The 26,210-nt window shown below is 54.3% G+C and overlaps 2 protein-coding genes across 5 annotated transcripts in view; both read left to right on the forward strand.

Annotated features, from left to right (window-relative positions):
- The first annotated feature begins 167 nt into the window (after nt 1-167).
- Nucleotides 168-15,158, forward strand: GMEB2 (glucocorticoid modulatory element binding protein 2). Of its 2 annotated transcripts, none has more exons than XM_014873846.2 (9): nt 168-2,155; nt 6,764-6,861; nt 7,580-7,710; nt 9,094-9,197; nt 10,470-10,627; nt 11,813-11,884; nt 12,410-12,547; nt 13,082-13,204; nt 13,384-15,158. In XM_014873846.2, the coding sequence occupies exons 1-9, from the start codon at nt 2,025-2,027 to the stop codon at nt 14,028-14,030; spliced, it is 1,602 nt and encodes a 533-aa protein (XP_014729332.1). In that variant the 5' UTR covers nt 168-2,024; the 3' UTR covers nt 14,031-15,158. The 2 variants fall into 2 exon arrangements, with proteins under 2 accessions (XP_014729332.1, XP_014729333.1); XM_014873847.2 differs by having other exon boundaries at nt 170-2,155; nt 7,583-7,710.
- A 279-nt stretch (nt 15,159-15,437) lies between these two features.
- Nucleotides 15,438-26,210, forward strand: part of HELZ2 (helicase with zinc finger 2) — a 30,189-nt gene continuing 19,416 nt past the window's right edge. Inside the window, exons 1-2 of one of the 3 annotated variants that reach the window (XR_015807318.1) lie at nt 15,438-15,729; nt 25,006-26,154. Coding sequence is in view for 2 of the 3 variants with exons in the window: in XM_088174839.1 (XP_088030965.1) it covers nt 25,148-26,154 (1,007 nt within the window). In the remaining variant the exon portion in view is untranslated. Of the gene's footprint in view, nt 15,730-19,018; nt 19,675-25,005; nt 26,155-26,210 lie in introns of those variants that run through there. The other 2 variants (XM_088174839.1, XM_014873844.2) reach the window with 2 other exon arrangements.

Consider the following 26,210-nt stretch of genomic DNA (forward strand, 5'->3'; position numbering starts at 1 on the left):
AGTCCCCAGCATGTGTCCCCCCACCCCGGTGCAGCTGCAGCCCCCCCTGTGCCCCTTGTCTTCGTGTAGCCCCCCACCCGCGCTGCCTGTGCTGTCTCCATCTCCTCTCTCTATGTAGTTCTGTGCACCCTCTTGCATCCCCATGATCCCCCCCACCCTCTGTACCTCTGTTTAGCCCCTGTAGGCACCTCTCCATGCATCCCCTCTCCCTGTGTACAGCCTTGCTGGCTGTCTATAGTGTAGTCTCCATGGTCTCTGCCCTCCTGATGCTGCACCCCAAACATGTCTCTCCTCTCCCAGTTGTGCTATGCTTTTTTTCCCATTTATATTTCTTTTCCTCACTTCACATCTTTCCCACAGCCCTTGACACGGTCTCAGCACCCTGCAAGGTGCGCCAGGAGGGACGTGCATGGACACCCTGAGTCCTGGTAGAGCTGGGGTGCCCCTTGTCCCTCTCCACAGCCCCACTGCTGGTGTGGTTTTAGCCACATTTTAGATTACTTTTGTTTTCAGCCCACTTTTTATCCATTCAATGCTGATTCCTGCCCAGAGGCATCTGAGTAACGTGGAGTTCAATCCCGTGATGCTGGGCAGGATGTCTGGAGTATCCTGAAACTGGTTCTCAGCTCGGGGGTGCTGTGAGCAATGCTAATACTGTGGGAGGGGTTTTACCCCAAGATGAAGGACAAGGGTAAGGATAGAGTGACAACAAAAATTGGAGTGGTTGAGCTGGAGGCAGCTGAGCATCTGTGCTGCTGTGAAAGCTGAAGTGCTTTGTGCTGGGCTGGCACAGAGGGGCCATTCCCCCTTGGACAAACCCTGTGGGCTCTGTGGAGGTAAAGAGCACCTCGTGGTGTCCCTGTGGCTCAGGCAGGTGTTTCTGCAGGGCCTGAACTTGAGTGTGAAGTCACACTGGACATGCTGGGTCAGTGCTCTGCTCCAGTCATGGCCTGGGGAAGTGGTGGGAGTCAGGTGGCATCTCTGCTGTGCTCTGTGTCACTGCTTGGAGTACTCCATGGGGGTCTGAGCCTGGAACAGCCAGACCTGGACAAGGTGTTCCCTTACCTGTCTCTGTGTGGCCTGAACCAGAGCTGTAGGAGATGCTTTGTAGGCACCAACTTCTCCATACCTGGGCATGGGCTGATCCCCAGCATTGTGGGCAGCAGGGCAAGGGAGGGGATTCTCTCCCTCTGCTCTCCTCAGGTGAGACTGCACCTGCAGTGCTGCATCCAGCTCTGGGGCCCCCAGCATCAGAAGGATGTGGAGCTGCTGGAGCGAGTCCAGAGGAGGCCATGGAGATGTTCTGAGGGCTGGAGCACTTCTGCTGTGGAAATAGGCTGAGAGAGCTGGAGAAAAGAGGGCTCTGAGGAGACCTGAGAGTCCCTTTCAGTTCCTAAAGGGGCTCCAAGAGAGCTGGAGAGGGAGTGCTGTCTTACATCTATTGCTGATTTATTAGAAATGCACACTTTGAAATAGTTTCCAGATGTCACTGTTTCTGCAGGCTTGATGTGCTTTTTTAATTTGATTTTTTTGTGTGTGTGTGTGTGACTTTGGAGGAGGGAAGAATCCCTGTTTTAATGTGGAGGAGACAGTGACAAGCTCCTCCAACAGTGTGAAATCGTGAGATAGTTTGAAATACATTTAGAAACACACCTTCAAACTGAGTATCTTCATAGAGTTTATGGTGGATGCCAGGAACAATTTTTTTTTTTTTTTTTTAACCACTTCACACTCTGCCCTTCACCTCCTGCACCTCGGTCCCACCCATGCCCATCATTCTCACCCATCCTGCAGAGCGTGTTGAGCTTCCCTCATCCTTCCTCCTGGGATGGAGCACTTGAGGATTTGCTCATCCCCTTCTCCCTAGGAGTGTGGGGTCCCTGCAGTCCCTTCTCTCCTTGCTCCTACCACACCCAGGATCCTTCCATGACCGAATTGAGCAAGAAGGAGACTTTTTGACTCTGGGCTTCTCTCCATTTCTCCACGAGCAGCTGGTGACCGACAGCTCTCCTGCTCGTGCCACGATGGCCACGCCGGACGTCAGTGTCCACATGGAGGAGGTGGTGGTGGTGACCACGCCGGACGGCGCCGTGGATGGCAGTGGCATGGAGGAGGTGAAGACAGTGCTGGTCACCACCAACCTGTCCCAGCATGGGTAAGAGATGGGGTTGATACTGAGGGGATGTGCTGGAAACTGTCCCATGCGTGGCTATAGGTTGGGATTTGATCCCCCACTGCTTCCTCCTGCATCCCTGCTCGCTGTGGAGACCTCAGTGGTGGCCATGGAGCATCCAGTTCCTTGCTAGGGCTTCCTATACCCAGGGCTCTGCAGCTCTGTGCAGAACAGGCTCCTCTCTTTCCCTCTTTTGGAGAGGGGGGGAAAAAAGACCAACCCCAAATTAATTTTTCTGAGTGGATTTGGATGTTGGAGTGAACACAAATCCTGTTGGAACAGGACACCAGTGGCTAAATCGATGTTTTTCTGCTGTTTATTTCATGATGGCTGTGCTGAGCTCTGAACTCAACTCCAAGAGACAAGTCTGTCCTCACCAGATTGAGGGTGGTGCAGCTGAGCTCCCCTTCCCTTAAGGTTGAGGAGGTTTGGGGCTGGCTGGTTTTTGGCTGAGCTCTGCAGGATCCTCCACTGCCAGCAGTAGGAATGAGAGAGGTGTCCTTGAAACAGTGTCTGAATGGAGAGGCCTGCTCAAAAGCCCAGTGAGGGTCTGCTTGTTAAAGTGCTGCTGTTTTGCCCAATTTCTGCCTGTTTTTTTGGCATTTTATATTCAAGGCTGCTGCTTGTTCAGATCTAGTCTGTTCATTGGCAGGTTGGCCATGGCCAAAGAGCCTGGCTGGTCCCTTGAAGGCCCACACAGTAGTGGACTCTGCTTTATTTTTCTATGTTTTTTTGGGTGGGACAAAGCCCAGAGACAGTTTTGTGCTTTGCTCTTTCACTGGGCAGAAAATCCAAGTTCACACCTGGAGCTGCATCCAGGCAGGCTTGTCTGAAATAAGTGGGTGTTGAATGGCTGTTTATTGCTCTCCATAAGATGTTTGTCTTCTTTTCTCAAACGTGTCTTTGTGTCAGTGCCCTGGGGCTTTGGGCAGGGCAGAAGGCGACAGCGTTTGTTCCAGTCTAGGTGCCTCCCCTTCTGCTGCTCCAACTGAGATAAAGCCCATTAATAGAGATTTTGGTAAATAATGGGCAGGGACAGGCAGAGGTGAGAGCTGTTGGTGCTGGGATGGGCAGGATCTGCCCTGCTCTGCTGGGTGTGTGAGTGTTTCCAAGACCTTTTCAATTCCCAGAAGTGCACTGATGGTGGGGAAGAAGGGCTCTACTCCTCTTGTTTTCTGTCCCATGGAGACTGCCTTGTCTCTGTGGAGAAGCAGCCAGACGTGGCTGCAGAATGGTTCCTGGTTGTAATGTGGCTCTGAGCCACATGCAGCATTGTGATGTTGTCTGGAAAAATGGATCCTGGCAGAGGCTGGCTCAATCAGTTGGTTTCCTTTGACTCTTAGGTCCTTTCCTGTTTTTCTTTGGAAACCTTTTCTCACCCTGCCAGTGTCCCCTGGATGGTCAGGGACGGGACAGCTCTACACAGCACAGAAAGGAACGCTTTCATTTAGTCACAGCTGTGAGCAGATATTTCTTGGCATATATTCCCTGAGGATTTTCCATGCATCTCTCTGGAGAAAAGCCTCTGGACAGGCTCTTTGCCTCTCCCATTCTTGGGGATGGTAGTGGGTTAATGGAAAGGACGTGACTTTTGGGATCACAGAGTAAAACCTGCACGACTCATTGAGCATGGCAGTGGGGTGAGCCACCCGTGGTCTCTCTGTGGCCTTAGTCAGTGGCCCCCACCAGGCTCTGCTCCTTCTGGGGCAATGCCACAGTGGTGCTGGCTCCTCCCTTTCCCTCTGGTTTCCTTCTGCAGCCCAGCTGGTGTCAGGAGAGCAGCTGCAGGCACGGGCTGGGATCCCTTGGTGTTGGCTCGGTTACCACTCACACGGGGAGCTTTCAGTTTGCCTTGTGTGACACTTAAACCAAACTCAGCTTGGGGGTTGGTGCCTTTTTCTAGTGCTCATCTGGGTGTGGGTTTGCTATTAAAAAAACCCTCTCTACAACCAATTGTTAAGAGCTTAATTAGCTCGTGTTCTTAAGGAAAAAGCTGAAGGAAATGGGAAAATAATAATGAGCAAGAAGCTTTTCTCTTTGGTCTGTGAGAGGAGAGGATTTGTGCTTGGAGCTCTGATGAGGTTCTTGCATTTCTGATCAGCGCAGGATTCTGGGGGAGACTTTTCACTCTCAAGTTTCCAGACAAGGCAGGAGCAGAAAAGAAAGGAGACGCCAGCCCGCTGAGTTATCTGCACATGCTTTCTTCTCTTCCTCCCATCTGGTTTATGGATCCTCCTGGGGAGGAAGATGAGAACCATCCTCCCCTGCCTTCGTCATGGCAACTGGCAAAGGCAGGACTAGCTGGGGGGCTGCACTGCTGGGACTTGGAAGGTGTTTGTGTTTTCTCTTGCATCTGCCTCAGTCTGTTTCCCTGGAACGGGATGGGAGAAACAGTGTGGAGACACTCGCCTTTTTTTGTGGTTTTCTCCCCCCCACGTGTCCACAACAGATGCAGACTTCAGTTGCCTGAATTTTTCATACAAGCTGGGAGTTGGTTTGGTTGTTTTCCTCTGGAGGTTTAAGGCGTGGACTGGGTTATTCCTCCCAATGCAGTTGCGCCTTTCAGTCATTTTTTGGAGCAGTGCAAATGTGATGGAGTCCTGGAGGAAGCTCTGAAAGGTGCTGACTTGTCTTCTGGGTAAGTTGGTGAAGGTTCTTGATCTGGAGGCAGGTCAGGGCTGTGAGGTGCTGGGCTTTGCATGCCAGAGGGGGCTGCTTCCTCTGGCACCCTGCTGAGGTGCCACTGCTGGCCTTTCACTTTGAGAAATGCAAGAACCCAGCAGCAAACTGATGAAAAACCCCAGGGTAGAATTCTTCTGTTCTGTCAGACTACCACTTGTGTAATAATCACCTGTGTGCAAATGCCTTAGCTCAGAGTTTACCTTTTTGAGTCCTTTCACGTTATCCTCCCCATGCTCTGCCAAGGGCTGTGAGCTACAGAGGCAGAGTTGTGTCCATCTTCTTTATATCACAGCAGGAGATGTCTCCTCTCTCTCTGGAGCAGCATCTCTGAGCCTGGTGAGGCTGAGCTGCCACCCACACCATTCCTTATCTCTGTGCTGCTCCCCACAGGTACCTGCCCTGCAGCTGCCGAGGGGAGGGATGCTTTGAAGCTGCAGTTCCACCCTGGAGCTGTGTGTTAGGAGCCCAGAACAGAAAAACCAGTTGCTCTTGAATTTCCTTGTCCCAGTGGCATTGCTGGTGAGAAATGTGGTTGCCAGTGAGTCACTAGGACTATCTTTTAATTTAATCAATGGTACCAAACTGAGGGAGGTTTCAGATTTATTTTCTTTATGGAGTCTTCCTAGGGAGTTTATATGCCAAAGTATGTGAAAAGCTAATTGTATTCCTCCCCCTGCCCCTGCAGGTCAAGTTTTCTGCAGCAATTAGTCAGCTTCAGTAGCACCACCAAACATACATCTCAAAAGGAGGGTAGACTTAGATTAGATATTAGGAAGAAACTGTTCCCTGTGAGGGTGCTGAGGCCCTGGCACAGGGTGCCCAGAGAAACTGTGTGTGCCTGATCCCTGGAATCGTTCAAGGCCAGGTTGGACGGGGCTTGGAGCAGCCTGGGATAGTGGAAGGTGTCCCTGCCCATGGGAGGGGCTTGGAACAAGATGAGTTTTAAGGGCCCTTTCAGCCCAAACCATTCAGTGTTTCTATGAAAAGCCATTAGGCGTGGTCCCTGCTGAGTGCTGGCTGTGATGTACAGGTGGGATCCATAAGGGCACCAATGTGGGCTCTCTCCCTTTGGGACCTCACCTCCAAAGCCAAGGGGGTGAGGGGCATGTCCCACATCCCAGCCAGAAATGCCTCTTCCCTCTGAGTGTGGGCAGCTCCTTGGAAGGGACTCTGCCATGGCAGAGCTGGGATGGGAGAACAGCAAGGGAGTGGGTACTGTGCAAGACCCACTGTGTGTGATTCCTTGGACAAAGCACCCAGAGAAGATGGAGATCTCAGTGTGGGGACAATGGAATCAGTTGGATAACCAGCTATTAATGAGTATCATAGATATATCGAGTTGTAAGAGGCTCAGAGATTGTATTGCAAGTGTCTATAGCTCATGTTATGTTATCTCTGCTCACAAATCTGCTCTTGGGGTTTGCCCAGCTCCTTTATAGTGTTTCTGTGGCTCCTTGAGGTCCTGCTCCCTGGAGCATCCTGCATACCAGGAGATTCAGCCAGTCCATTGCCCAGACAGCAGCAGCATGTTTCACACATGTTTTTCCTGAGGAAATCTCAGGCAAAGCTTCCAAAGGCTGGCAGTGACTTCTGAGCAAGGGGCTGTGCTGTCAGCATCTCTCCATGCCAGCTCTCCAGCATGGGCTGGGCTGGAGGCAGATCCACAGGGCTGGGATTAAAAGGGAGGCAAGAGAGAGCTGGCCAGGCTGCTGACAGGGTCTTGCCTGCTGTGGGGTTCTTCATCTCCACGTGAAAAAATGGAGCTGAGCTTCCCAAACCCAGAGCTGACTCTTAGCTCTTGTGGGAGAATGTGGTCCGAGGGACTTCTGAGGCAATGTCTCCACAGGGCATCGGGTGTGGGGGTGGCACAGCCACATGACTTAAGAATGTCTCTGCCTCTCTTCCCAGCGGTGACATCAACGAAGACACTCTGGAGACTGAAAATGCAGCTGCTGCAGCTGCTGCTGCCTTCACAGCCTCCACAGACCTGAAGGAAGCAGTTCTAGGTAGGTCAAGCTCTTTCCATAGCCCCTTGGTGCCAGCTCTACCACCCCAGTGTGTCGCAGCCCTGCACTGCCAGACAGCCCAAGCACTGTTGTGCAGAGTTGCTGGGGTTCCCGGGGGTGTTTTCTTGTGAGCCTTGGGGACGCTGTCCCAGCAGCCAGGGGGCTCGGTGACCAGCAGGGAGCTGGCAGTGGCTGGCCGGGCTGCTGCTGCCCTCTCCTGGTCCGAGATGAGTCCCTGTGTCCGGCCATCCCTGGCTCCTGCCATTCCAGCTTGCCACGAGGATGGGTGTTTTGCAGCAACTTGCTGGCTTTCGTTGCAAGTAAAAGTGAGTTTAGGGAACAAAGGCTGATCAGCTGGGCTAGAGTTGACTTAAAACCAGTATTACTTTAAAACCAAGGGTGACTCCACCCAGATAATTCTTTTTTATCAAGAATGGATGACTCCTCATATTCCCTGTGCTCAACTGCAGCTGGATTGGCATGAATCTGCCTGGGCTGTTTTGCCTGAGTAATTTGGATTTTTGGATGCTTTTCTAGCAAAGTGCAAGTGAGTGGCGGCCACAAATCCCAGCCCACCTCACTGTGCATCATATAGTTTTTTTTTTTTTTAAAACATCTGAGTTTCAAAACTGTCATTGCATGCGTGGCTCAGGCACGTGAATCAGGAGCTGTGGCTCATGTTTCTCTTTGATCTGTCCCTTCCTCTGATCCCTGTGAGAAGTGAAGATGGCTGAAGATGAGGACAGTTTGGAGGCAGAGATTGTCTACCCCATCACCTGCGGGGACAGCAAAGCCAACCTCATCTGGAGGAAGTTTGTGTGCCCTGGGATCAATGTGAAGTGTGTGCAGGTGAGAGCAGAGAGCCCAGCACTGGGCTTGTGCTTTCCCCTTTCCCACATTGTGAGTCACCTGGCTTGTCCTAGTTGTGATGAGCTTTGATCAGCTGCTTTGCATCAGAACCATGTCATGGTAGGAAAGGGTGACATTTTCCTGGTGCTAGGTACCTCATATTTGTCCTAACTAAATTGTGTAGTTCTGACTGGAGAGATGGTGCCTCGCTTTAATATGTTGCTGAAAATTTGAGAAGTGTGGGCACTTGGAGTCTCAGCTCAGTTGGAAAGTTGATAGTTTGAGGAATGTATTGATGGGGAACCTACTGAAGAGTTGCTGCTGTGTCCTGGGTAACTCATGGTTAAAATTTACATGAATGCAGGAACATGCCACGAGTGAGTCATTGCTGGCATTTGTACACAGCCTAAACAATACCCTGCTGAGGGAGAGTCTCCTTGGGCTCCCAAAGGATAATCTTTGCCCTTCCCAGCACAGATGGTCCACGAGGCAGAGGATAGATGCTGCTGCCCCCTAAAATCTGTCCTCTCTGCACTGAAGCCCTTGTTCTTGTTCAGAGATGCAGTTTCTCATGCAGTAACAGTGAATTGCTCTATGTCGCTCAACATGGCCATGGAAAAGAAAAGGCCTGAATTTGGGAAGTTCTTTGAGATGGGCTGTAAGGCAGCTCTTCAGAGGACTGCCTGGGTCATGGTTGGACTCGAGGATTTTGATCACCCCTAGTGATTCTATAATTCTATGATCATGCAGGTTGCTGTTAGATCATCATGTGAGTTCAGGCACGGCTGGGTGTGTAGGGCAATAAAAGAAAGGGACAGGTTGGCACGGTGTGTGCCAGCTCCCTGAAGCTGGTTTGCAGCAGCAGTGGGTGTGCGCTGCCAGAGAGGCCAGAGGTTCCCTGATACCAATGGTTGGGCTCAGGGGCAGGAGGTCAAAGACCAAATGGGCTTCTTCTCTTTCCTATGGGCCATAACATGCCCCTGGACCCAAATGTTAGTAGTGCAGCCCAGCTTTCACTGGCTCCATTGTTAGTGGGAGTGTGAGTGGCTCCCTGATGTTAATGGTACTTTGCACAAGCTATGGATATTTTCCCAGCTGTCCTGCCTGAGCTGGGCAAACTCACATACCCCTGAACCCTTGGCTTGGAACAGCTGTTAACTACCCATCCATGACAGCAATGTTTGGCTTTAATCTTCCTGACTTGGGCAGTGTTCTCTGTGGTGGGGAGTGCCTGGCACCCAGCTGTTTTGGTGGTGTTCAGTGGCACGTGGGGGCTGCTGGGCACTGTGAGACACTGCCAGGCTCCAGCTGAACCCTGCTCACAGGGCACCCTTGGCTTGTTTATGGCTTGTGGCACTGATGTTGCACCCCTGGCTTTTGCAGTTTCATGATCACCTAATCAGCCCCAAGGAGTTTGTCCACCTGGCAGGGAAGTCGACCTTGAAGGATTGGAAGCGGGCGATCCGGATGAACGGGATCATGCTCCGGTTAGTCCCTTCCCTGGTATCTCTGGACACTTCTTCCTGGGGGATTGTGGTGGGGTGGAACAGAACCTTTGGAATGGCAGTTTTGCTGCTGAGGGAGAAAATGAACCACTAAACGTTTGTCTTAATGACAGCCTGGTCCCAAATGTGGTCGATCCAATGGCTTTGTTCTGTCCTTGTGCCTAGGGAATAATTTGGGGCAAGAAATATTTCTCTAGTCTTTTCAGGGTTTGGACCACACTGAGTTTCCAACTGGTGTGGGGACACTGGAAATTTTAAGGGCTATTGGTGGTTGGGCCATGCTGTCTGTGGATTCTCAGTGTGACCCACCAAATGAAATCATGTCTGGTCATCACCAATGCTCTGAGGCTCTGGTTGCAGCACTCCTGCTTGACGTCACTTCTAAATAAGTCCTGGCAAAGAAAAAAAAAATCTTGTTTATTACAAGCATTTCTCTTCTCTAGTATTAACTACAGTAATTCAATTCCTCTATGGTCCTCCTGAACACCAGCCTGAAACTGTGATTTAATTAAAGTCTTTCTCTGCCTTGGGCAGGATAGAAAAGAATCACCTCTTTCCCCAGGAATTGTCAGTGTTTTTGTACTCTTTTCACAGGGTGACATTGCCTTTCCCTGTATTCTTCTGCTTTAATGCAGGCATCTCTCGTATTCTTTTTAAGCAGCTTTTGCTCCACATAAATTTTGCATAATAGGTTTAGGCTTTGTCAAGGCAGGGCTTTGAGAGGGGAAAATAAACTTCAGGGGAATGTCTGAATGCAAACCCAGCAGCCCATGGGAGCAGATCTCGGGAAGCTTAGGTGGTTGTTGGCCAACAAGGCCTGGGAATATTTTGAAGGTAATGTTCTTGGATTGGAGATCCTGTGTCTAGTCTTGCCACTCTTTTTGAATGAGATATGAGACCTGATTTTAGTTTATAAGTAGGGTTATATCCTGTCTCCTTTTGAGCTGTAGAGTCAAAAAGGCAAGAAAGAAGCTCCCTGTGGTCTCACCCTGAACTGAGACTCCAGCTGGCCCTTTGACTGGAAGCTGCAGCTTCAGAGGGGATGTGCTGGTGGGACTAGAGAGGGGCTCTCTCTTCCCCTTTCTTGCTCAATAAATGAGTTAATCAGGCTCAGTAAGGGCTTCTGCTGGCTCTGTCTGCTCTCCTGGCATTTTGGGACTGAGAAGTTAGGAGTGAAGGCTGCCAGGAGCTGCATCTCGGAGCTCTTAGCTGTTGCTGATGTGCCTGTCCTTGTCCTTGCTCCCTGTCTTTCAGGAAGATTATGGACTCAGGAGAGCTGGATTTCTACCAGCACACAAAGGTCTGTTCCAACACCTGCCGGAGCACCAAAATTGACCTGACTGGAGCCAGGGTGTCCCTGACCAGCCAGACATCGACAGAGTACATCCCCCTGACTCCTGCCTCTGCTGATGGTACGTGCAGCCATTCCTCCCTCAGCAGGGACTTTGACACATCAAAGCACACGAATGCCATATAACCAAGGTCCCTGTGGCTGCCCCGTCTCTGGAAGGGTCCAAGGCCAGATTGGACAGCACTTGGAGTAATCTGGTCTAGTGGAAGGTGTCCCTGCCCATGGTAGGGGTTGGAATGAGCTTTGACATCCCTTCCAACCCAAACCATTCTCTGATTTTGTGAATTTGACCTATAATTGCATGCAACTGTTTCTTTGGAAAGCATTCTAATTTTGAAATACTTCTATACTTAATTTGCCCCTGAGTATTAAGAACAGCTCTCAATGTCCCCCACACCCCAAGCTCCTGGTGGTGCCTCTGGGACAGGATAAGCCCCTTCCTGGCTCTGCAGAGCACCCATTCACCACATCCTGGTATTGTGGTGGGGAAGCTGATGCTGATGCACAGCCCACTCCAAGCTCCCCTGTTAAACATGAGCTCACCAATGGGAGATGTTTGCCAGCTGCTGGGCTGTGCTGAAATAACCAGAGCCCTGAAAGCTGCAGAGTAAAGGAGCAGAGGGACTGGATTTAATGGCTGCAACTGAGCATTCCAAAGGCTCTGCACAGCTCTGTGGTGCTCTGGCCAGATTCCCATCCATCCTGCTCCTACAGACAGCATGGATGACGCCTGTTCCCTGGCTCTATGGTAACAAAACTGCTGAGATTTGGCAGAGCTGGAGGGAAGGAGGGATCCCCCCTGCATCCCTGTGCAGTGGGGGGGTTGCTCTTCCCTTGGAGATTTTAGAAACCCTCCAGACAAACGGTGGCTGGGTAAAAAGGGCTGCCAAAAAAATCAGACTCTAAATTTGTTTGACTTTTGCCCTGAGCAGTGCTGGTGTGTTTGCAGGGGGGAATGGGAGGGAAATGCTGCTCACAAGCATGTGTTCTTGTGCTGCAAAGGTTGCAGGAGCAATCCCTGGAGATTGCACTCTAATGTAGGAAAATAAGTACAGCTGGCACAGCAACCACTTAAGGTCTCTGTTTATCATTGAGATCTGCATTCAAACAGATGTGATCCTGTGCAGTATGAAGGAGTCACAGAAATGCAGCAAGGGAGTGCTTCCCTTGGAAACAGCCTGTGAAAATACAGGGAAAGATCAGGACCTGGGAATTTTTTTCTCTTCTTTTTCGCTATTGGTTGCAGTGAACGGATCCCCGGCTACAATAACCATAGAAACATGCGAGGATGCCAGCGATTGGAGCACCAGCATTGGAGGTATGGCTTGGGATCCCGCAGGGCTGGCTGGGTGGAGGGGATGCGGGGAAAGAGGGAAGCAGCAGGATAAGGAGCAGGAAGGACCCTCTTAGCAGAAGAACCTTGCACGAGCCTCCACTGGGATTATTCCTTTGCTGCTCACAGCACTGTGTTACATCCCACTGGTGTGCAGGCTGGCTGCATAGCCTTGGGATGAGGTTGTTTCCAAGCACCGACATATCAAAGCCAGGGACAAATGTGGCTCTAGGGGGAAAAAATTCTTATCGGAGGGGTCGTGAAATCATTCTCCTTGGTGCTGCTGGCTGTAGCAAGGTGTCCTGTTGGTGTGGGACAGGGGTGGGGAGAGTGTATCCTCCTTTGGGTTCGTGCTCTGGGTGGGCTTTGCTCCAGCCCCGTGAGCTGAGGGATCTCTCCCAGCCTGGCAGGACTGCACCCCTGCAGGGGTGTCCACAGGGAACCCATAGCAGATTACCATTAAACCCTGCTGTGGATTTTGAGGTTCTCCTTTGCTTCCTCTTTCTCCAGATGACACCTTTGCTTTTTGGCAAGGTCTTAAGGACAGTGGTCTCCTGGAAGAAGTGATCCATGAGTTCCACCAGGAGCTGGTGGAGACCATGAAGGGCTTGCAGCAGCGAGCACAGGATCCCCCACTGCAGCTTGGGGGTAAGGACCTGGACATGGGTGGTCATTCATCTTGAGAGAGAGAGGGGCTTGTGGTTTTTTTTTTTTATCCTTAGGGATATCTGGATGGCATGATAGGGATAGAGCTCATCATAAAAATATATAATTTCTGGCTGATTGATGAGGCTGCCACTTGAGGATGATTCAGGTGACCTCAGTTCTCCAATTCCTTGTGCCTGGAGCTTCCTCTTTGCTGGCTCTGGGTCTTGACAAATGCTTGGCTTGGGAACTGAGGTGGAATTGAGGCCATTGGAATAGCAATGCAGCAAGCAGCTACTGTGCCAGCAGATTTCTTATCACCCCTGCTAGGCAGGAGAGGACTGTTTACATGCCAGTGACCTCTTGCCCTTTCTCATGGCTTCTGCCTTCTCGTCTTCCCCAGCCTCTTGCATTACCCTCCCTCAGATTTTGGCTGTTTCAGCTGGACGTGTTTGTTGTCGTGTGGCTTTTGCCAAACCACAAATAGCTTGTGCAGGGAATTTTGCTTCCTCAAAGATTCTGTGTCTTGTTTTTAAGATGCTGTTTTACTCAACAACATAGTCCAGAACTTTGGGATGCTGGATCTGGTCAAGAAGGTCCTGGCCAGCCACAAGTGCCAGATGGATCGCTCGAGGGAGCAGTACACACGGGATTTGGCAGGTATGCCCTGGACACACCAGTGTGACACCAGGCATCCAGCCAGTGTCGTTCTTTTGGGCTGAGAAAGTGGGGGTTGTGTTAAAGCTGGTGTTTGTTAAACCAGCCACACCGGGCATTGCCACAGGTCTCTGGGAAGCTTGTCCAGGATCCAGGCTAAGCCAAACTTCTTCTCTCTCCAGCTCTGGAGCAGCAGTGTGACGAGCACCGCAAGCGAGCGAAGGAACTGAAGCACAAATCGCAGCATCTCAACAACGTCCTGATGACCCTCACACCCGTCTCTGTTCCCACGCCTCTGAAACGCCCCAGGCTGACCAGGGCCACCTCCGGACCAGCAGCCATCACCTCCCAAGTCCTGTCCCAGCCAGCGCAGCTTGCTGTCACCCCTGGCGTGCCAGTGTCCCAGATTGCCAATCTCCCTGTCGGCAAAGTGGTCTCGGCTCTCCCTCCTTCGGTGCTGGGGAAGAGCCCAGCCCAGCCCCCTGCTGCGAGCTCCCCAGCCTCCCCTCTGCTGGGGGGGTACACGGTGCTGGCCTCTGCCGGCTCCACCTTCCCCAGCACGGTGGAAATCCACCCGGACGCTTCCAACCTGACAGTGCTGAGCACGGCTGCGGTCCAGGACGGCAGCACTGTGGTGAAGGTGGTGAGCCCCTTCCAGCTCCTGACGCTTCCAGGACTTGGCACGACCATCCAGAATGTGACACAAATAGCTCCCAGTGGGAGCACGGTTGTGACTGTCCCGTCCGGTGCCACCGAGGCTGCCGGGGATGAGCACGCTGCCGCCGCCATCGAGGTGACCGCAGTGGCTGATGAGGCAGAGCAGAAGTGAGAGGGGGGACTTGCCTGGAGGGACGCTGGCCGTGCCACTCTGGGGGGAACTGCCTCTTCTCTGGCTGCGCTGTGGGACGAGAAGCAGTGTCATGAGGGGCACGGGCTAACAAGACTCAGAGCAGCTCGTGTTGGAAGCAAGGAGGTTCAGGTCAGAGGGAAGGAGGGGGGAGGAAGGATGCCCGGAGAAGGGAAAGGCAGAAATGCTCTGCCTTGTTTGGAGGAGGGAAGAAAAAAAGAGCTTATTTTTTTATAAAGCTTTCTTCCCCTGGGTCATCAGCCCAGCCTCGTTAGCAGGCACAGCTGGAGCAGTGTCCATCAGGAGGGAATGGACAGGAGCAGGGAGAAGGCAGCAAAAGGAAGCTGCTGAGGGTGTGCAGGGAGCTGCCTGCTCCCCATCCCTAGGGGGCTGCAGGAGTGGAGAGGGATGCCAAGAGCAGGAATTCCATGGATCTGTACAATCATTGACAGCAGGAAGTGCTCTGGCAGCATGGGCACAGGCCCTGGGAGGTTGAGTTTTGTGTGTGACACTGGCTTTGGAAACAAGTGGGAGCTGTTGTGACAGTGGGCATGGTGGTTTACCCAGGTCTGCTGGGGAAGGAGCAGAAAGAGGCGAACCCAGAGGGCTGAGAAGAGCTGTGACTTCAGAGGATTTAGGGTCTTTTTCTAATTTTCTCAAAACAAGGGAAAAAAATCCATTCTTGGGATTTTTTTTTTAAGCCAACGGCGATTTTTAAGCGAAGCCCTGGTTGGGAAGCTCGTTCTGCATGGCAGAGCCGTGCTGCGGAGCGTGCAGAGCTGAGCCCCACGGCCGTGCTCCAAGGAGCTCACACATCTTCACAAGGGGGGGACCCTGCTGTCCCTGGCCCCCAGCATTCTGTGGGAGCCTTGAACCCTGCTGGGTTCAAGAAGCTGTTCTGCAATGGGGTGCTCAACCCCCCCAGTTCTCCTTCAGCCGCCCCACTCGCTGCGACTCTCACCAGGTCCCATCCCAGGGCCTGTGTGTCTCACACTGTCTCCGGCTGGAAGGAGTCTGGTGCTTGGAGTGTTGGGGTTTCTCCAAACTTGATCTGGCAACAGCAGCAACGACAGGTCACTTTATTGAGTAATAAATATTTTTTTGAAAGAATGTTGCTGGTTTATTGTGTTTTGTATGCCCAGGTATGACAGCTGGGATTGTGAAATGAGGCTAAGGCAGGACAAGAACACACTATTAAGTATAAATGTATTAAGTATAAATGTCCATGTCCTCTGTGTTCCCTCTGGCTGTGGGTATGCAAGGAGCCTGAAATGGAGCTCCAAAGTCTGGTTGTCCATGGCACGGCTGGCATAGCCCAGCTGCACCCAGTGCTGATAATCACTGGTGCCCAACCTGTGTTTAGAAGAGTTCTAACACGTAATCAGGAAGAAAAGTGATCTATTCTTCTGAAGCATTAGATTTTGTTTCGCTTTGGCCGAGACTCAGCTGAGGCCACGGTTCGTGAGGAGGAGTCCTGCCTTATCAGAGGTTTTTCCCTCCCAGCTGGCTGCTGCTAAGATATCGCTGTCATATCTCTGTACTTGGGACAGCAGTAGCGTGTCAAACCGAGGACATATAAAGGGATCACCCTGAGTTGCCTTTTGCCTTCCCAGCGTGAGCAGCAGTGCTGAGCCACACCTGAAGTGTTTTTCCAGCCTGAATTCCCCCCTGTGCTGCAAGGGTGAGTGAATGTCCCTCTGCCACACAGGGACACCTTTCTCCAGCAGTGCCAGGGCTGGAAAGCTATGGTGTCTTTGCCCAGCCCTGGAGAGCTGTGGGCTGAGCATACTATTCCAGCCATCTCTGCTGTGGCCAGACTTGTCTGGGTTATCCAGGAATTGTGAGAGAGGGAATGTTCGGGTGGAAAAGGACAGCCTGAGAGACCTCCTGGCTCCTCTTTAAAGGTGTCTGAGAGGTGATATCAGAGCGTAGGATGGGTCAGGATTTGTGTCAGTTCTGTGTTGGTGTAGTGCAGCAGTGGGCAGCAAGGGCTGGGGCAGAGCAATCGGGAGCCAGCAGCTCTTCTCTGGTTCCGTGCACCTTTACCTGCCCTGGAGAATACTGATCACCTCACCGGCAAAGCATTTTCAGCGTGGGTGTACTTTACCCTGCAAAGCAGGTCTTCCTTGGGATGTAAACAGCTCCCCAAGCAATAAAAGCTCGGCCGGCAGATTTGGGCTGGTGCAATTCTTCCCTCCCTTTGCAGCAGCTTTGCTGGCAGCCAGCCAGGGAGGTGCCGGTGGGGCAGCCCTGCCTCCCTTGAGAGACCACCTGGGACGTTCAGGGATGCCCCGGTGATGTGCTCCACTCCTGGGGTGTCTGTGCTGCTCCAGCCCGGCCGAGGGCAGCTGGGGGCTTGCAGAGTCAGCAGCTCGCGGTAGGATGAGGGCTGAGAAGGAAAAGCAAAAAAGGGAAGTTGTCTGCAGCGAGATGTATGCAGAGATTATCAGTGTCTGGATGAGTGGCCTTGGGCTGGATGCGACTGTGGGCGATTGAGTAGCATTCCCTGGCCGGGGGGAAGTCCCGTGCGAGTGTGGCAGCAGATCCTGGTCTTGCAGCCCTGGTTTCAGCAGGTGAAGCGCTGCTCGTGGAGAGCACGTCCCACCTGTGGATCAGCTCTCCCTTCCCGCAGCACAGAGACCTGGGGCTCTGCAGAGGGAGCCCCCAAGCCCGCCCCAGGGGGCTGCACCCACCACTGTGGGCTCCCAAGGCTGCAGTGGGTGTCGTGCACCCCACAACTGGGACATGGCTCTGGATCCCAGTGGGTCAATCTGCTCTGTGAGTCTGGGGTCCCTGGGCAGGGCTGGGGCTCTCAGAACCCGTTCTACCAGCCTGGTGCTGCCGGCAATGCATTTCTGGGGTCCCTTGGGTGCTCAGGCTGAGATCTGCTCCCCTTTTCTCCCGTGGGGAGCCCAGGGCTGCTCCGCTCACAGCCAGGTGTAGAGGACTTGCACCCAGAGACAAAATTACGTAAGGGTTGCAGATGACTCATGTTTTTGCCTGGATTTTGTGGTGATGGAGACTCAGCCACTTGCATTTTCTCCTCCAGGTATTCCGCAGGAGCAGACTGCAGTATTTGGGGGAGAACAGAGGCAGAGCCTTGCTACGGTCCTGCCTGGCAGCTGCCTGTGGGGTGCTAGGGAGCGGGGGCTGTGAGAAATCACCAATTCCTCACTCTCTTCGTCTCTCTGGGCAGGTTAGGGCTGTTACCGGGACAGAGATGCTCCAGCATCCTCACGGGAAGGCTCTCCTAGCTCCCAGCAACTTCCTCGAACAAGCGGGGAGGTGTGCCGCGCACAAAGGGCAGCGTGTCTGGCGCTGGGGTGGGGACCAGCAGCGATGGTTTCCTGGGGAAACCGCTCCGTGACTGTCGGCCGTGTCGCTGCAGGAATGGAAACCGAAACTCGGGGCTTTTCGGTTCGACGTTTGTTTGTCTAAAATCGGCAGATCCTGGTTTTCGACTCTCCCCCGCCCTAGTGCTGTGGATGTGGTGACGCAGCTTTGCCTCCTCCCTGCTCCAGCAGTGGCTTCCTGCGCTCTGGCGCCAGCGATGGAGGGACAGCAGAGCCGGCTGCTCCCGGGGCTGCCCCGCTGCTCCTCGTGTGTTGAGAAGGGCCGGAAGCTTTATAAAATACAGTGAAAGCTGTTTGCTTCTAGAGCTGGAGGGAAAATATCCCACCTGTAAAATCAATGAAACCTCCAGATATCCCACCTGTAAAATCAGAGTGAAGCCTCAGTGCCAAGACTGCTTCACTTGGGTAACTGGGCACTGCCCGTCCTGGCTCGAGCACCTCAGGGGAGTGGTGCCAGGTATTTTGTTTGTTTTTCACTGCTGTCTGATGGTGTCACAGAAACCTTTGATGTGGTTTAGAGTCAGGGCTGCAGAGAGGATGATTCCTGCCCCAGGCAGTAGCAAATTGGGAGGGACTCTGTGGACCACTCTGATACCAGGGCTGGGCTTTGCTTGGTCTCTCCTTCCCAGGCAGAGATGGGGCCCTAGTGCTGCACAAACCATAACAGTTCCCATGGCAGCTGCAAGGACAAAGCTGGGAAGCCCTTTCCTGGATGGGAACACTGAGAACGGGGGCTTCACGGGGTCAGATCCTGCTGTGAGGCTGAGCCACCCACTGCTCCTTGCTGACAGAGCACGGAGTACAGCAGAGCCTGGTAGCCATGGCCAGGTGCAGGTGGCCATTGTGCCACAGGTCCAGCAGTGACCAGGGTGTTGTTGCACAGACCTGGTGGCTTTGCTGCCCAGGAATGCCTGGTTTCCACAGCCACCCAGTGCTCTGCTGGAAACAATCCAGTACCTGCTGCTCCAGTGGGGTCTATCCAGTATACACAGGCCTGGGCTGCCCCACTCCTCTTCTTGGTGGGAAAATCCTTTTCTTGGCTCCCCAGGGTGCTGCTGGATGGGAGCCAGGTGAGAGTTCCCTCTGAGGAACTCAGCAGCTCTGACTGCACAAAGCAGGAAGGTCAAAAACATAGTTTCTTTTCCTCCTTTCACTGTGTTGACAAACATGGCAGAAACTGGTCTCTGCCCCTCCTTCCTCCCTACTCCAGTGTCGGCGCGCCCCACAGGGTGGCTCTGTGTTTCCTCCTCCCATTTGCTTTGAGGAAAAACTTTTCTTTTGTTGCTAAGGCTGGCTTTGTGTTGAGGTACACCACCAAGCACAACGTGCCCATCCATCGATGGAAGGATTGAACAGCGTCCCTGTAAGCAGGGACATTTTGCCTCTGGTGCCTGCGATTTTTTACAGCCACTTGTAGCTGGAGGTGTGTTAGTTTTCCCTAGTTGTTTCTAGGGCTTGCAGCTGGCTTCTGGCATGAAGATAATTCCATTAAGTCGGAATGCTGGGGCTTGACCGCAGTGTTGGGTACAGCCCCTGCTTTACAGGTCAGGGCTTTCTGAAGTCTTGTGTACTTGTAAGAGGTGAGATGCGGCTGCTGTTGTGGGTTCCTGGGGCTGGGGCTGTTAGAGGAGCTTCCTGAGACTTTGCTTGGGTGCATGTGTTTTGGGGTCATACCGGGTTGAAAGGTTTGTTGGTTCTGTGTGCATTATCCGCAAATTTGCCCCATCACCAAACCGCACAGAGGGAGGGCACTGCCTCTTGCTGGGATGAGGTGCTAAGCTATTGTGGGATGGGTTTGGTGAGGTGCAAAGCGGCTGAGAAGGGGCTCCACAGCCCAGGTGCTGAGGATGCCCCACTGTTCGGGGGCTGAGCATCAGCTGATGGTGCTGGTGCGGTAACACGTGCCCACAAACGGGAGTGCGGGCTCTTGCCCTCGGCTATCGATGGTGCCCCACAAAACACATGCAAATGAGCCTCGGCTGCTTCCGGGGGTGGATTTGGGGTATGAGTTTGTTTTTGGCTCGAGGCTGAGTTCTGCAGCGGGTGCATCGCGCCAGGCGGAAAACCGAACAGAAAACGAAAGTGGTGATGAACAGAAAGGAGGACAGTGCTCTGCTCCCCACCCCCGCCCCTCCGAGCCCCGTTAAAAAGGAAGCTGCCGGGGGGGCCGAGCTGAGTACCGGGACTGCCACTCAATATTCGCTTAAAACTCCGGTGGCGCCGTTCCGAGCTCTGGACTGAATTTGAGCGCGGGGAATCTCGACCTGCTGCGGGTGAGCGGCGCCCCGGGAAGCGGCCCCTCTGCACTTGGGGGGGACAGGACCGGGGGCAGACTCGACTCCCGATGCGTGGGGATGCGGGGGTGGGACGGGACCGGAGTGTGAGGCTGGTACCCCTAGGAGCGCCCGTCCTGTTCGCTGCACGGTGTGGGCGGTGCTGTCCCGCCGGTGCCGCTACCGGTACCGGTACCGGCTCCTGCTGCCCTGGATGCCGGTGCTCGCTCCCCTTGGTGCCCCTTCCCCTTGGTGCCTGTCCCGCCCTGTTCGCTGCCTGTCCATCTTGTCCGGTGCCGGCTCCCCGCTCCTGGTGGCGGTCCTGGTGCCGGCTGAGGCTCCCATTGGTGCCGGTACCGATCGCCCCCGCTTGATGCCCGTGCCGGCTCCTGCTCCCCTCCGGTGCCGGCGGGCGGGGCGGGGCGGGGCCGCCGTGATGCAATTTCCGCGAAGTCCGGCCCCGGTTTGAATGCAGGGAGGCCCGAGAAGCGAAACTGCCGCCGGCGGCGAGTCCCCGGGTCCCCGCTGGTCCCCCCACCCCGGCGGCGGCGGCGGTGAGAGCGGCGGGGGCGTTCGGGTGTGGGGGAGCTCCGGGGATGGGCGGTCAGTGGAGCGCCCTGCGGGGCTGCAGGACCGAGGGTGCCCCCGGTAGCCCCGCAGCGAGCCGTGGGGTGCTGCAGGGCGTGCGGGATGCTGCAGGGCGTGCGGAGTGCGCATCCCGCTCAGCCCCCGCCGCGGCTCACAGCGTCCCTGCCTGGGCTGGGATGCGTTCGGGAGAGGAGGGTCATAGCCAGGGTGCAGGTTTTGAAGTGCAAAGTCCTGTTTGGAGGGTGGGGAGAACCCCGGGGGTGCACGGTGCTGCCTTTGGTAAACGATCCCCGACAGCGATATTCTAACCTTGCTGCCGCCTCTGAACTTCGGGGATGGCATCTGGGAGCTCCCGGTGAACTTCTTACAGTTGGATAAAAGCAAATGCAGCATCTGGGAGTCCACGTGTCTCGGGGATCTGCACAAACTGGAGGGTCTGTGCCTGCACACACACTCGGGCAGTGGTGTCGCGGCTGTCACTGCAGCAGCCAGGATGGTAGTGCCGGCTCTTGGGTGCGATGTGACGAGAGCTGTGTGGTTGAAAAAGGCTGGAAAAGAGGGGCGCCAAGAACTTTGGGGATTGTTTTTTGCATTGGAGGGAGATTCCAGAGGGCTGCGGTTTCGGTACAGCCAGAACGACTGCGGTGGTGGGGTGGCACTGGCCAGCATCTGCCTGACAGTTTCTCTCCGTTTCCAAACCCTCCCAGGCAGCCCGGCTGCATTGATCACTGGTGCGGTGCTGGAGATGCTGGGAAGGTCTTGCACTGTTGCTCTGAGTGCTGCCTGTAGCTCTAGAAAAACTTGCAAGGGCGAGTGCTTGTCTAGGTCCTGTAACCGGGGTGTGGGGCTGCAGCCCCTCGAGGCACATGGTCCCCTGTCCCCATCCCTCTCCCAACACTCTGATTCACGTCACTTGCTCTGATCGAGGGACACTTGGCTTACTCCAGCGTAGCGCGTTGCCTAATGTTCTGTCAATAATTAACGAAGTCAAGAGCTGAGAGAAGGGCTGCATTCCTCCTGGTGGTATAAGATGGGTGCGGAGCATCAGGACTCAGGGCACCATGAGCATTTCTCTACCACAGCCGTGCTTCCCCTCGCCATTTCCAGGGAAATGTGATTATCTGTGGCCGCAGCGCTGCCCTGCAAGGCGCCTGCCAGGGACGATGCTTGGACACAGCGTGGCCCGGCCCTGACCCAAAGCGTCTTCCTGAGCGCAGAGGAAATGCCATCAGCGAGGCCATGCTGTGCTCTGTTTGGGTTTGGTTTGTGGCAAGGCTGGACTACAGCTGGGCAGAGGGTGCATGGGTCTGTGTTGGTGCCAGGGAGAGAGACAGAACTCGCCCAGATGGGGCTGGGGGTACAATAAATCAGCCTCTGTCTGTCATGGTGACTTAGCACCCATCAGCATGATGTGATGGCTTTAAATGCCAGGCTGAGCTTTTCAGGATCAGTGTTTTTTTTCTTGAAAAAAAGGTGTGTTTTTTTTTTCTTTTTTGAAATATACAAAATTCGGCTTGTAAACCATGGTCTGTGGCTTGCTGGAAAATACTGCTCCCCATCCACTCTTACCTTCCCTGAAGCATTTGGATTTTGCCCTGTTGACATCAGTTTTATTCCCAGTGGGACAGCTGTCTTGGGGCACACCTCCCGGAGCTTCCTCGTGCTTGCGTCTTCCCTCCACCCGAGCTTGGATTGCAAAAGTTCCCTTAGCTTTTTTCTTTTTCTTTTTTTTTTCTTTTTTTTTCTTTTCTTTTTTTTTTTTTTTTTGTCTAGTGCAAGAGTGCTGTAGAGAGAAAAAAGCTTTAATTTGGTGTCAGCACTAGTGCTGTACAGAGACTTTGAGCTGGGTTTGCACTTCCTCTTCCCTCCCACCTCCAGACCCAGAGCATGTTCTGGCAGTTTGCTCAAAAATCAAACGCCTTCTTAAAAAAATAAACAGCAGGGGAATTGACCCCTTTAAAGGTGGAATATTCCCTCTTAGCTTTTTCCAGCTGGGATGCCCTGCCTAGGCATGAATTCCAGTGGCACCCTGGCTGTCCTGCTCGGTCTTTATGGGCAGTTCTTAAGCGTTTAACCGGGCGGGTCGGTGCCGGCGGTGCTGCAGGACCGCGTCTCCCATGCCGTGGGTTCTGTGGATGTGCCGGGACCGGCAAGTTCAGCTCCCCCTGCACGGAGCCGAGTGCCAGCGATCAGGTTTCTTCCTCTCCCGTGTGAGTAACTGAGGCACACCGAAGTTTTCACCAGTTTACAGTGTTGCATAGATGTCGCACAAACCCTGAGCTCGAGTGCTTTTCCCAGGAGGGCTCGGCCAGAGGCGGGGACTTCCAGAGGAAGGAAGGTGGAACTGCTATCGGAGGGATACCAAAGTCTTCCCGAAACTGCAGATGTCAGTTCCACTGGGAACGTGCTGCCCTCGCCAGCTTCAAAGGAGCTGAAAGGCTCTCGGCGGCTGAGCGTGACCTGTGTTCCCGCTGGCCACATTCGGGAACAGCCTGGCCCCACGCTGCCACCGCCGCCCTCCGTGTCCCCCCTGCCCCGTGCCAAGGTCCCGGGGCGAGCTGAACCTGCGGCTGGGAGGGACACTCCCTCTGCCCTGAGATCCCGCTTAGCTCCAGTCCATCCCTGATCTCCCGGGGAAAGTCGAATGGGATTGCTCCCTTCGAGCAAATAGTCTCTCCAGGCTCAAAAAGGAGGGATTTTGATCTCCACAAGGTGCAGGGTTTTTCCCTCTCGCGGTCCAGCCCTTGGAGCAGGCTGTGTCTCCCCAGACTTCTGCCTGGTTCCCAGTGTCCAGGGCTTTCTCTGGTACTCACAGCCTGGAGCAGCTCCAGGGGTCTGCAGCCCCCACCAGCACCGTGCTGCTTTTGCTGTCTTGCTGGCAATCAAAGGAGCGTCTCTTGATGCCCTTGGGCATGAGACAGATTGTTCTGCACTCCCTCCTCTCTTTATAGGTGCTTATTTTCAAATTTTCCCAAATTATTTCATTTCGGTACAAAGCATTTTATCTGCATCAGTCAGCAATCAGGCAGCACCAGAACCTCAGCTGGGGCTCCAATTTTTCTTTTTTTGTGGTAGAATCCGAACATACAAAGAGCTCCTGACCCTTGGACTACAGAAAATTTTATTCCAATAACCATGACCTTGTTACAGCCAGAAGATAGGAATACCCTGCTCTCTGCTGGCCCCAGCCAGCTTGGGATCACTGCTCTTCTTTCACTGCCAGCCTGCACTGAGTACTTCAAGTAAAGTTTTGGAAGTGAAGTCACAGAGCTGAGTCTGGGTGATTTAGCTCTGGATGCAGAGCTCATGGCATGGCACAGTGCTGTGGCACAGTGACCCAAATCAAGCCAGTGCTGGCGTGGGAGTCTGCCACGGAATCCCACAGCTTCCCAAAACTGAAACCTGCAGCTCTGCCCAGTGCCAGGCTTGCTGCCAGGCCTTGAGAGATAAACCGGGCGGGTGTTTATGTTTCGAGCACGTGTCTGACCTGATGCACACAGAGAAGCAGGATTAGATGACTCCTTCATGGCTCAGCAGCAGTGACACTGCTGTGACACTGGGATGGGAGGTGAAGAGCTCTCTAAGGGTATGCTGAGAATGTGGGTGATGCTCCAGCCACTTCCAACTCAGTGTTTCTTGTCTAGAACTCCAGCTGGAGCAGCAGCCTCAGCACTCCCTGCCCGCTTTCCCCAGCATCCTGTTTATCCCAGAAGAGAGGAAAAGATTCTTAATTAAAAGTGCAGAAGCAATGCAAGGTTTGCCTTCCTACTCCACTGTCCGCTGGACCATAGCCATAAATCCTGCTCTTCCCTGGCATTGCCAGAGACCCAGGCAGTGGTGGCTGCTGGCCAGGAGCCCGAGTTGGGTTTTCAGCACGAGGCTGATGGCTTTTCTTGGCAGCACACCCTGCCCACAGATGTGTCCCGGCATGTTCCTTTCACCCTCACCACGTGGCCCAGCCACCAAACCCTGCAGCATCATTCCCAGGGATGCTTCTGGCCTCTGGTTACCCAGGAAACTGATGGCAAATGCCGGAGCTGGTGGCTGGAGAGGGCAGTGAGCTGTGAGTTGCCTTGCTCGCCACCAGGGCTGAGCTGTCTCAGATGGATGTTTACTCAGCTGTGAGCACAAGAGATGCCAGCAGGCCCCTGTTCCAGCATGCCCATCTCCCGGCCTTGGATGCTGCATCCCAGGAGCAAAGAGGGTGGTTGCTTCATTAATTAATTCCAATTAATCTTTTGTGCTACGGGGCAGGTGGGCTGAGGGGCTCGAGCTGGGTTCCTCCCCCTTGGCGTGGGGCTGTGTGGCCAACTCAGGGAAGTAAATAGGATAAAGAAAAAGTTGGCAGGAGGGACCCAAGGTGGGGCAGGTGCTGGAAGCAGGAAGAGGAAGTTGGATCATGTGTCCATGGTCTGGGGGAGATCAGTGGCTGCTGTGGGGACTGTGCTGGGCCCTCTGGAGCAGTCACTGCTTTGCCACTTTGGATGGTAAATGCTGATGGTCTATGGGGACATGGGGGACCAGGGTGAGCCCTGCTGGGAACCAGCACCACTCAGCAGTCTGATTCCTGTACAAAACACTCCCCTGGGACCCAGCTGGTGGGGGAACAGAGCTGGAGGAGAAGGTGCTGAGGCCGAGGTTGCCTGGGTGAGGTTCCTGGCTGTGCCACTGCCTCTGTGTGTGCCCAGCCAGGGATTGTCTGATGTTTCCTGATAAGTCACTTGTTCCTTGTTCCTTTGTCAGGCTTCATGATCTCGCACCGATGGCCAGCAGGTATGCAGTGAGCTAGGACAAGGCCACTCGCCCCATGGCACCTCCTCCCCACGGCATCACCTTCTAAGATCTTCCCACCATTAATTTTGCTACGCTCAAGCTACTGCCAAAGATGCCGACGGCCAACGGCCCGAAGGTGCCACTGGACAGCCTCCAGCAGCAGCTGGAGCTGCTCCTGGTCTGCTCCAAGTGCAGTGTGAAGGAGAACGAGATCACCTACCACCCGCAGGAGGTGGAGCACAAGTGCATGTACGAGATCCTGCTGGCACGCTGCCGCAGCCGCAGGAACAGGGGCACAGCATGGAGGAAGGTGTCCCGGCGGCCCGGCTTCCCCAACCCAGCACGCTACGCTGTCTGCAGGTACTACGTGATGGGGATGGGCTGCAACAGGCACAAGAACCAGTGCACCTTTGCCTGGAGCGTGGAGGAGGCCATGGTCTGGAACTTTGAGAGGGAGCACCAGCTGGAGCGGCGCTGGCTGAAGGCGGCGGTGCTGCAGGCGCAGCTGGGGGCCCACTCTGCTGCCACCCCCCACCTCACTGCCACTGCTGCCAGTGAGATCACCAGCGAATTCGGAGGGCACTTCCAGGAGATCTGCAAGCGTTGCTTTTTCGGCTGCCCCCAGCGCATCACAGTGGGTGGCTGCGGGTGGCCCTGCGAGACCCACCACAGCTGGGACCCACTCCTGGTGCACGCGGTGCTGGACAGCCAGAAGAAGCAGCAGTACACGGCCATCCGGCCTTGCCCCGAGTTCATCGACACCCTCACCTACTGCCGCTTCGTGTCGCGGGGCCAGCCCTGCAGGCACGGCCCGCAGCGCTGCCAGTTTGCCCACAGTGACGTGGAGATGGCTGTCTGGGAGGCCGAGAGGGAGCAAGGATTGCTGCGCTCCGACCTGCTGCCATCCGTGGGCAATGGCAGAGCCAACAGCAAGCCAGCAGCGCCTGCGCCCGTGCAGTTCTACTGCAACATCTGCCTGGTGACCTGCAGCTCGCAGGAGAGCTTTGAGAACCACTGCTCCTCCATCGAGCACGTGCAGATGCTCTCGGCTGACAGCTCCATGCAGTGGGTTCACCGTGCTCCACCGCTCGGGCTGACCAGGTTCTCACTGTGTAGCAGGTAAGACATCCAGCAGGGAAGAGGGCAGGAGCAGCAGGGAGCTCCTGGCTCCCTGA

The sequence above is a fragment of the Sturnus vulgaris genome, chromosome 17 (assembly GCF_052056855.1).
Source record: "Sturnus vulgaris isolate bStuVul1 chromosome 17, bStuVul1.hap1, whole genome shotgun sequence".
NCBI lineage: Eukaryota > Metazoa > Chordata > Aves > Passeriformes > Sturnidae > Sturnus > Sturnus vulgaris.